Source organism: Portunus trituberculatus, chromosome 45 (genome assembly GCF_017591435.1).
Source record: "Portunus trituberculatus isolate SZX2019 chromosome 45, ASM1759143v1, whole genome shotgun sequence".
In the NCBI taxonomy this organism is placed as follows: Eukaryota; Metazoa; Arthropoda; class Malacostraca; order Decapoda; family Portunidae; genus Portunus; species Portunus trituberculatus.
The window spans coordinates 19,142-30,000 of NC_059299.1; the positions used below are offsets into that span (position 1 = coordinate 19,142).

The 10,859-nt window shown below is 41.2% G+C and overlaps 2 protein-coding genes across 6 annotated transcripts in view; one reads left to right on the forward strand and one right to left on the reverse strand.

Annotated features, from left to right (window-relative positions):
* Window positions 1–694: 694 nt before the first annotated feature.
* On the reverse strand, window positions 695–7,453 carry LOC123519630. 3 transcript variants are annotated; one of them, XM_045281072.1, is made up of 2 exons: window positions 7,348–7,453; window positions 695–1,855 (listed from the first exon to the last, which is right to left on the reverse strand). In XM_045281072.1, exon 2 carries the CDS (start codon window positions 1,743–1,745, stop codon window positions 1,266–1,268), a length of 480 nt encoding a protein of 159 aa, XP_045137007.1. In that variant the 5' UTR covers window positions 1,746–1,855; window positions 7,348–7,453; the 3' UTR covers window positions 695–1,265. The 3 variants fall into 3 exon arrangements, with proteins under 3 accessions (XP_045137007.1, XP_045137006.1, XP_045137008.1); XM_045281071.1 differs by lacking the exon at window positions 7,348–7,453 and adding an exon at window positions 7,153–7,265; XM_045281073.1 differs by lacking the exon at window positions 7,348–7,453 and adding an exon at window positions 2,855–2,879.
* Window positions 7,454–10,116: 2,663 nt separating this feature from the next.
* The window catches only part of LOC123519528 (NAD(+) hydrolase sarm1-like), a 188,038-nt gene continuing 187,295 nt past the window's right edge, over window positions 10,117–10,859 (forward strand). For all 3 annotated transcript variants that reach the window (XM_045280899.1, XM_045280898.1, XM_045280903.1), the window contains exon 1: window positions 10,117–10,528. The gene's annotated coding sequence lies outside the window, so the exon portion shown is untranslated. The remainder of the gene's footprint in view (window positions 10,529–10,859) is intronic.

The following is a 10,859-nucleotide window of genomic DNA, read 5'->3' on the forward strand; positions in this document are numbered from 1 at the left end:
CCAGTTAGTAATGTATAAATCATGTCCTTCTGGTTTTAAAACCGCAAAAACACCTTAAAATAAAGCTATGCTACCTCAAAATCTTGCTTAAAAACGCTTTATTCTCTCACCACAACTGTTTTCCAAGGCCACAGAGATGATTGGCGAGGTTAGCAATGCAGAAATTTTATCAATCTGCCTCTAGAACCTTGAAAACACCCTTAAAACCCTTATTACTTCAGCTAGAGCCTTTAAAAAGAGCATTTTCCAGTTAATAATGTAGAAATCTAGTCACTGCCTCTAAAACAGTAAAATCACCCTTAAAAACTTCTTTTTTTTTTGTATATGTTGAATTTCAAATCAAATGGTATGCTTTTACTGGATAAATATCACGGTATAAGCCACCCTTAGCCTAAATTGCTCTCGACCTAAAGGAATCACGCCCTAAACGTCTTGAACCTAATGTCAGTCCATCAGGTAATAGGGTCCGGCCAGACGGAGCTGAACGCATCTCTGCCTGTGTGGTGTGCAGTGCACCTGAACCAAGGAAGGGACATGTCTTGTGCATCTGTCTTCTTATCTGCCAATTGACCTGTAGGGTGAATTTTGCCTATATTTTTGTTTTGCCGTCCAAACCTTAGCCAAGAGACATCATAAAAATTAAATTTAAATTCTTTTCAAAGTTATCCAAGATGAAGATGAAATAAAGATTTGGATTTGTCATTCTTTTATTCAAAATATCAACATATTTATTGATAGTATTGCCATCTCAGATTTATTGATTGATCAGTTTTTATAGCTCTCTCTCTCTCTCTCTCTCTCTCTCTCTCTCTCTCTCTCTCTCTCTCTCTCTCTCTCTCACACACACACACACTCTTTAACATATTTTTTGTCTTTCATCTATTAGTATTGAGTAGTGATCGTCCCAGCAATTTTCATAGTGTTTCACAATGCTACACTTTGGTACAAACAGCATACGTATGTGTCTATCAGTGCTTCCACCGCACAATGGATGCTGCAGGAGAAATTGGCACACTTCACTACATTACACAAAGTTCCTTGCATCTTAAAACAACTGAGGTGAGCGATGCTATCGCCATCATTCCTCATATCATTTGTCACTGAGAGGAAAGAGAAACATAAATATACATGAGGCAACAAAGAAGAGGATAGGGTGGCCGACTCATTACCGTATACATACATTTAAGAAACACACTGCTCGTCAGGATCTGGAAATGCCCTGCTGCTCGTTATAACATTAAGTTGTCACAGTTGAATCTTGAGTCTCACCTTTCCGCATCTCTGTCCACCTCAGTGATGGCACGCGCAAATTCCACAGCCCCATTGAGGCTCCTTCCTGTTGCAATTCTGAAGAGAAACTCCAAGAACGCTAATTTCTTCCTCCACGACGTCTCGATAATGTTGCTGGTGATTGTACTTATGATTTCAGTGACGACGGTGACGACAGCAGAAACAATACTAGCGATGCCAGATATAATAAGCGCAGTACCCTCAAAAAATGCTGTAGAGGCTATCGCGAAGTACCACTCCCTCAGTTTCTCTTTAATTCCGAAGATATTAAAGGTGAGTGCGTTGTAAACAATACTGGTGCCACCTCCGAGGAACCAGCTGTCCAGAGGGTTGATGATCTCATAGCCGTCAGCCTCCTCAACGCTAGTGTCGATCCCAATGAAGAATGAGGCAGAAGGATGGACTAGCAAGAACAGAGTCAGCCAAGCCACCAGCACTGCCCAGCAGGAAGACATGGTGTCACAGGGTCAGGGAAGGATTCCCCGCCAGAGGTCATATTCTCTTAAAAGCCATCAGACAGTCGTCGGCAGTCATCTGTCAACTGTCAGTTTTAGTCATCGTCATCCTGAAACACACCAGTCATAAGTCAGCAGTATACAGAAAAAAAAAAAGCTCAAAGCAACAAGCAGATTGCTTCTGTCTTCTCCCATAAAACTTACGCAAATGTATGGTGATGAAATATCAAAGGATGGCCTATCTTTGATTAACAATTTAAAGCCAGGATAAAAGTACAGTTTATAAAAAAGTGTTTTGTCAAGATACAGTGATGGTGATGATGACATGAAGGGGAACTGATAGGTAACTAGCTTTAAATCTCTCTCTCTCTCTCTCTCTCTCTCTTAATTCATAATTCGAGCCTATTGTATCTTGTAGAAATTAACTTGGACAGTCTACGGTTTAGGCATTTCATGACCTCCATTGAAAAGTAAACCACCTATTAATTATTAAGTAAGGTCCGCATAGACAACTTAAATTTGACAGCCTCTCATAGGGATTTACAAATGTCCCAAAGGTGACAGTGTTGTCATTTCAGACCAGGTAGATGCTGTGTCTTATTTTTCCAGTTTTATTATTTTTTTTTCATGTTCTGGCTTACAGCGCCTGTAGGTAACTTGAAGAGTATTGGAGCCGCTGTTATGCATCCAGGCGCAGGCAATCTTTTTTTATAGTAGTACCCATATTAGGACCCATATTACCACCCAAGCGCATCTTTGGTGTTCCACCTACAACCTGGGTATCATGGTGACATGTAGGTAACTTTAAGCCTCTAGACAAATGGCAAAGTATCAAGGCGATACATGGTGAGATTCGAACTTACGCTTGGACTCAATATCATGTAAGATGTGATGATGCCCACTGCTGTAAAGGAAATACACATCCTGTTCTGCTTGAAAAGAACTCTGTTTATCTTTAAATAGATCTCATCCTTGTAAAGTTCAGAGAGAGAGAGAGAGAGAGAGAGAGAGAGAGAGAGAGAGAGAGAGAGAGAGAGAGAGAAGGGGGAAAGGTGGCAGCAACAGTGGAAATTGGTGAACTGTTGGAGTCTAATCAAGCCTCTTCATACCTCTCATATTTGTTTCATTTATTTTCCTTCAGCTGTTTCCCCTGGATCAGTCCCTAACTATTGGTAGCCTGGCCTCAAAATGGACCGCCATCCTCCTCAGTGAGGGCACGAGCAAACTCCACAATCCCTTGGAGGCTTCTCCCTCTGATAGCGTTGATGATGAATTGGATAATGGCCAACTTCTTCCTCCACGTGGTTTCAATAATGCTGCCAATGACTGAACTTGTATTTTCAATTACTAGCGTGATAACAGCAAAGATGGTGGTCCTGGTGGTATTGTTAATGAAGCGCAGGGTTCGAAACAGCAGAGAGACTGCTGTATTGTAGATCCACCTCCTTAGGTTTTGCTTTATCCCCAAGTAGTTGAAGGTGAGAACATTGTAGACAAATACCGTGCTGCCGCCGACGGCCACGCTACCCAAGGAGTTGTTTGTTTGGGAGTTGCTATTTTCCTCTCGATTGTTGTTTGAGCCAAAGGTGGAGACAGACGGAGGGACCAAAAGCACTATCACCACCATGACCATCCACCGGAGAGACATGGTGCTTACTGTCACTAATATCTGGAGAATTAGAGATGATTGATTGGTAGATTGGTTAGCCAGCAGGCCAGGAATGGTGTGTCAATTGTCATTTCCTTTTATTATTTCTCTGAGAGGTGCACAATTTCAAGCTGCACTTGCCACTCACATTCCAACAGCCTTGCAGGGGGACTAGGAAACTGATAAGTAGGTAGCGTTGTGTTGCTCAATCTAAGTGTCATTAGTTCAGTACAGGGATCAATGCTGGCACACGCAACAGCAACACACAATACCATGACCACCAATGTAAGAAAACTTGTTAATTCAGGAATGTCTCCTCGTCATTATATCATTCGGGACTCGTGCCTCGAGAGGGGAATGAGGGGGAGTATTATGCTAATCTTCATTTTTGTATCAATACTCTCTCTCTCTCTCTCTCTCTCTCTCTCTCTCTCTCTCTCTCTCTCTCAGAAAGAATAGCCAGCTTGGAATTAAGGAGCAGTGAACGATGAGAAGACAGAAACATTCCCCACTTCAGGATGTCATACAGCCCATGAGAACGGCGAGACACAATTGGCTATACGCTTTCAACTCCTTATCTCATTTACTGACATTGTATAGCCTCATTCTTTTCACGTTTCTTTGTGAAGTTACAGACACTTATTTTCTTATTTGCTTCTTGTTGTTACCAGTGATGTATGAGCTTTTTCACTTTTAGTATAAGATTTCGAAATCTGTCCTGTTTTCAAGTATACATTTTGTAGGAAATGCACGTCACGTCTTCAATAAGTCTTCTTAGGTGTGGACTGTTGAGTCAGTCGTGTGGCGCTCACAGAGGATGCTATGGTACTGACGTGTTAGCGTGAAGACGAGACATCCCTCTGACCCACTCACACACACACACACACACACACACACACACACACACACACACACACGACAGCCAATAAAAGTTTCTACTGAGAATAAAAAATCAGGCTTCTCTTTGCTTCTTCTGTTCCTCCGTTTCACATCATTTGCCAAAGAGTCAGTCTCGATGTTTTACCTTAGTTTCTTGATCCTGGATGGTTACTGGCTGGTTGAATATATAGTTTTCTCAGTGTCCAAAAGGAATAGATTAAATCATTCTTGTTCCACGTTACGAGTATCTCTAGGGTCTCCCAAACTCAATTCCCTGTAAGATGCGTGTTGAGCTTGTGTAAGCAGCAAGGCATTCCTCAGAAAAAAAGAAGAAACTATGGGACATATTATTTGTTTCGTAGCGCAGATACGAAAATAAGCATTAGAGAGAGAGAGAGAGAGAGAGAGAGAGAGAGAGAGAGAGATCGCCATGTGCGTGTTGAGTGTAAACGTGACATCAGAGCGAGACAGGTGGAGCCAGTGACTAAAGTACCAAGTTAGTCTGCAAGGTTTAATTATGATGGCATTCTCTTATAGTGGTACTTGTTTCCACCTTATTATGCTGGAGATGGTTCGACTATAGTGGTAGAAAATAGATGAATGGCTACCATCGTTACAGACCTGTTTGTCCTCTCTCTCTCTCTTTCTCTCTCTCTCTCTCTCTCTCTCTCTCTCTCTCTCTCTCTCTCTCTCTCTCTCTCTCTCTCTCTCTCTCTAGCTAAATGAAATGAGAAATGATTCACTGAAATGACTGTAAGCAACATAGATGCATGGAGATATCGAGTTGACAGAAGCTGATGATGATTATGAAGGGGCGATGGGAAGGAACTGTCAGCCTATTGGAGCGGTTTAACAAGTTTGTGTAGACAGTGGCGAGAGGAGGAGGAGGAGGAGGAGGAGGAAGCGGTGTAAGAAGAGACATGAGAATTCCGGAGAAAGTTTGGGGCTTCCTTCCCAGCTTGACGACCCGCCTTCCCTGCATATTCTACTACGACTTCCAGCCTCCTCTGCTCCTATGCCTGTACATTCATGCTCCAGACTCTTGTTTTTTAGATTCTTACTTGAATTCTTGTCATCAGTCGTATTTGCAGTATACCGAAATCACTAATTTCAGCTTCCTTAAATGCTTCCATATACGCTTTCCCATCTCTACCTCTCTTTTAAACAAACACTACGTATAGTCTTGTTCTAATCACTTGATTTTTCAGAATGTTACTTGGATTCTTATACTTAATTGCATTTATGTCAGGTTCAATTTTCAGTTTGCTTTGTAGATCGCAGCTCCAAATTGAATGGAGCTGCTTGTTTCTTTGATGGTAATAATACATTGTCATAGGCAGCAAAATATCTGTTGACTCATTGAAAGGAGAACGAATGATAGATTTTAAGTATGGCGCCGCAACAACAGAGAACGAGTAAGAACAAAATAATGATCAACTCCAACCAGAATGCGAGTGTTCAGTGCATGGATACGCTCCTATGTGATTTTCTGAAACCTTATTTGCTCGGACACACACACACACACACACACACACACACGGCCCGGTAGCTCAGTGGTTAGAGCGCTGGCTTCACAAGCCAGATGACCGGGGTTCGATTCCCCGGCCGGGTGGAGATATTTGGGTGTGTCTCCTTTCACGTGTAGCCCCTGTTCACCTAGCAGTGAGTAGGTACGGGATGTAAATCGAGGAGTTGTGACCTTGTTGTCCCGGTGTGTGGTGTGTGCCTGGTCTCAGATCTATCCCAAGATCGGAAATAATGAGCTCTGCGCTCGTTCCGTAGGATAACGTCTGGCTGTCTCGTCAGAGACTGCAGCAGATCAAACAGTGAATTACACACACACACACACACACAGTATTGTTTATTCAAGCGGCCACACTGTTCCTGGTCACAACGCGTGTGTTATGTGGCTGTGAGCGTGTATGACAGCTCACAATGGGGCACGTGATGTAACCTGTGTATTCTTGCATCTGATTATGCAACAGTTTGGTCAAGATTGCTTTCGAGGGCCAGAGGGAGAATTTAGTCTTATTATTGTGTCTGCTTTTTGCTTATATTTTCTATACGTGATGCTAAATCCTTGTGAACTTATCGTTGCCATCATCAACATACCCTTGAAGAACTCGCAACAATTTCATTTGAGTTTGTACAAAGTGACTGAGGCAAGACGCTGAGTTAAATATGAGGTCCCTGCCTTGCCTCGTAATGGTGGTTCCGGGGACGGCGACAGAGTAGCTGGTAGTGACTATACGAGATGAGGTCAAGACTGTATAATGAGTTTCCCTACGTGCTAGTGTTTCCAGTACACTTTCTATCATTGTTACAATCACCAGTGAGTTCACGACGTGTACAGGAATATATATAACTCACAAAAAACAAAACAAAACAAAAACAAAACAACCGCAGACGATGAAAATGATAAATAAAAAACAACAACAAAAACAAATGGTCACATGTATTAAGAAGTAGGGCGTAGCGTTAAGTGACTCACAAAAGCACATAACGGTTGATGGATGGCACTAACCTAACAATTTAGTTCACGTAATTCATGACACGCGGGACCTCTAACCCCTTCAGTACCAGGACGCGTTCTCATACTTATTCTGCTGACTATTTGGTGACTTAATACAACTTCAGAATCTTAAGTGGGAAATGAAATAATGAAGACTGGCCATTAATCTTCTGACCTCCATAGACCCTTCTTAATGTCAATAAACTCTTTTAATCTTACTCAAAACTCATAATAAAAAAGCGTCCCAGTACTGGAGGATTTGATGGTGAAGCTGTGAGGTGATGCGTACTGGCGGTGAGAGGAGGGAGGGCGTGGTAAGGAGATCGGAAGTGACAATGGCAACCAAGAAAACTGCAGGATATTATCACCTTGTAGCGAAGACACTAGCACCACACCGCACCCACCTCTGCAGCACCTCAGACTTATACTGACCCACACTGAACACACTCCAGTCAACTCTCTCCTTCCCTCCCTCCCTCTCTCACTCACTCACTGCCACCTCACGCCAGTTATTGTATCCCTGCATGTTATCAAACGTTGCATTTTCAGCTCCCGCGACGTACCATGTTTTAGGAGTAAGCGGCAATGTTCTCCGTGTGTTTTTGCTTATCTTTCTATGGTAGTGTGTGTAACGAGGGCGAGAGCAGTCCGAGGAGTGACCTACATTCCTCATTTCCTCCTCCGCTCCCCCACACTACCGGGAGAAAGCTTGCCTCCGCCTCCTCCTCTTCCTCCTCCTCCTCCTCCTTCTCGTCTTGCTACGTCATTGCATTCGGTAACTTGCAATAATACAAATAGAAATATAGATAGTTTTGTGTATTTCTCGTGCGAGTTTATTTTGACATGTGAGCGATCGAGGCAAGCAAGGGAAGGAATTGATGCTCCTGAGTTTCCAAGTCTTTTGTCGTTTCTTTGCTACGTGTTTCTTACCTATCAAACCACACACTCACACACACACACACAAGAAAAAAAATCTCTCTCTCTCTCTCTCTCTCTCTCTCTCTCTCTCTCTCTTGGCTACCCCTAAACCTAAAAAATCTCTAAATAGAAGTTACTTAATGTTTTGTATGAATGTTTTGTCCATACCAGTGATAGTTTAATGAAAATATCACATCACTGGAAAGAAGAATAACACAAAAACATAACAAACTATCGCTGTTGTCTATGAAAAACAGTTCTTACAAGGTTTAAAACATTACATTAAAAATTATGAAGAGATTTCGTTCTCTCTCCCACAGCATCATTGTCACAGAAAATGGCCAATATTTTAAGGGACACTTATCTTATCTGACTTTTATTTATACTTTGCTTTATTTATTCTATATTAACAACTTTATAGACGAAAACTCGAACCAAATTCTCTCTCTCTCTCTCTCTCTCTCTCTCTCTCTCTCTCTCTCTCGAAGAAGAAGAAGAAGAAGAAGAAGAAGAAGAAGAAGAAGAAGAAGAAGTAGAAGAAGAAGAAGAAGAAGAAGAAGAAGAAGAAGATGGAAGAAAAATAACAGGAATGATAATTGGATGCTTGGTGATTATGAGAGAGAGAGAGAGAGAGAGAGAGAGAGAGAGAGAGAGAGAGAGAGAGAGAGAGAGAGAGATTATCATTTATCTTATTCATTAGGTAGATAAGGTGATCGTAAAGAAAGTAGCAGGAAAAAAAGAGTAACGAAAAAAAACAACAATTTTTGCTGAGAAATGAAGAAACAGTGGCAAAAAGGTCACAGCACTGATGGCATTTAGGAAAAGAAAGTAACAGTGGCAATTCTTGAAGATAAAGACAAAAGGAAGTATGGTTAGGTTAGGATGGGTTGGGTTGGGTTGTGTCAGGTTAGGTTAAGATTGAGGTTAGGTTGTGATAGGTTAGGTTGGGTTGGGTTGGGTTGTGTCAGGTTAGGTAAGGTTGTGTAGGGTTACATTTGGGTTAGATTAGGTATATATATATATATATATATATATATATATATATATATATATATATATATATTTTATTTATTTTTTTTTTACATTAGTTTCTACAGGCACTCTTTCAGCATACCACGATGAGGCCCTGCGTGGAGAGAGAAAGAGAGAGAGAGAGAGAGAGAGAGAGAGAGAGAGAGAGAGAGAGAGAGTAGAGATGAGGGTGTTAAATTGTGTATCGTCTTTTCGGGATCTGTATTTTGCAACATTTTCGCCCTAATGCCCACTACTTCGTGAATGACGTGGCTTTCCAAGGATGTGTTTACGGTTTCATTGACAGATTAACCAGAATTTTACATCACCAAAGGGAGAAACATCCTTGCGAGAATCGTGTCCTCATTTCTCCAGCGTCGTTGTTTCTCCCCTTGGTAATGTATCAAAATCTCGTTTCTCTTCACTGTCAGAGCGGCCTAACTGTACCCTTATCTTCACTGTCAGAGTAGCAAACACTATCAGAATGGCCTACCCACGCTTATCTTCACTTTTAGCGTATAGCAAGCACTTATCTTCACTATCAGATTGACGAACATTTATTTTCACCATGAGAGTGGCGTCCACTTCTCTTCACTATCAGAGTGTCGTACGCCTATCTTCACTATTAGAGTCGTGGGTAGTACTTATCTTCACTATTCAAATGGCCTACGTTTATCTTCATTATTAGAGTGAGATAAAAGAAACTATAACATTCAATATTTTTGTTAATTTCTTTCCTGTCACTTTTTTCCGATATTTTTTTTTTTCCTGCTACTTTCTGTCCTACAATCTGTTAATAAATACCCGAAGAAATATGTATATATATATATATATATATATATATATATATATATATATATATATATATATATATATATATATATATATATATATATATATATATATATATATATATATATATATATATATATATATATATACAAAAGGAAAAGCGCAATGATAGGCATTAAATTTGATGTAAGAGGATATTAATGATGAAATCCTACTACTACTACTACTACTACTACTACTATGTGAACGGACAGAATAAAACAATGAAATAATGATGAGCATGATAAAAGGAAAAGGCAAGAAAAAAAAGACGGAAAGAGGAAAACCATTGAGTTGGGAAGATTATACTCTATAGTCTATATGAAAGACGAGAAAAAAAAACAAAAAAACAATAACAACAGCAATAAAGAATAGTATAAGAAAGAGGCATCACGGGGTCTTTATCTATAAGTGTGTCCAAATAACCATTCATATTGAGAGGAAGAACAGAAGTAAAGGAAAAAAAAAATAGTTATCGTGCAGAGGAGGGTTGCGGTGAAGGAAGGCGCGAGCGGGGTCGAGTCAAGTCACTACACTACACTACTCACTACTCAGTGCGTGTTGAGACCGTGACGTGGGCGGGTGTAGCGCAGGCCTCTTGGAACACTTTGGTTTTATTTTTTTTTCCTTGTGCTGCTTTTGTTTGATAGTGATTGGAGTAATTACGGATATTCGCCAATAGATTAGCATCTCTGGCTCTCGTGAAGCGTGGAACTGTCAGTGAAACACGTGACTGTGACAAGCCAAGCTCATAATTACGTGTCATTTTTGGTGGAATTATTGTTCTTGGTGGTGTGGCGTGGTGTGGCGTGGTGTGGTATACTGGTGGGGAAGGAGTGGTGCCAACAAGTGGTAGTGTCTGGTAGTGGTAGTGGTCTGTTCCGGCTCGGGGTCAAAACCAATTCATGGATATTTAGAACATAAACTGTCTGCTTCCGCTAAATCCCACCATCGAGTATGAAGGAGGCGAAGTTCTAGAGTCAGGTAGGTGTCTATCTGTGTGTGTGTGTGTGTGTGTGTGTGTGTGTGTGTTTTTGTAGAGTAGGAATACTGGACAGTTCGTGCATGATTAACACCTCACCGCTTGAACTGCATACGGTAAGGAAGCTGAGGTGTTGCAGTGGTCAAGGGTGTTCTTGTGGTGATGCTGGGCATTCCTTAACCCCTTCACCACTGGAACGCTTTTTTTACCACGAGTTTTGGGAATCACTGGACGATTTTGCTTACATTAGGAAGGGTTTATGGGGGTTAGAAGATTAATAGCCGGAGTCTTCACTATTCTGATCTGCACACAATATCTGAAGCTGTATGAAGT

Bases quoted from the DNA above. Each gene is read 5' to 3' on its own strand.
- LOC123519630 (XM_045281072.1), bottom strand. From the start codon at position 1,745: ATGTCTTCCTGCTGGGCAGTGCTGGTGGCTTGGCTGACTCTGTTCTTG.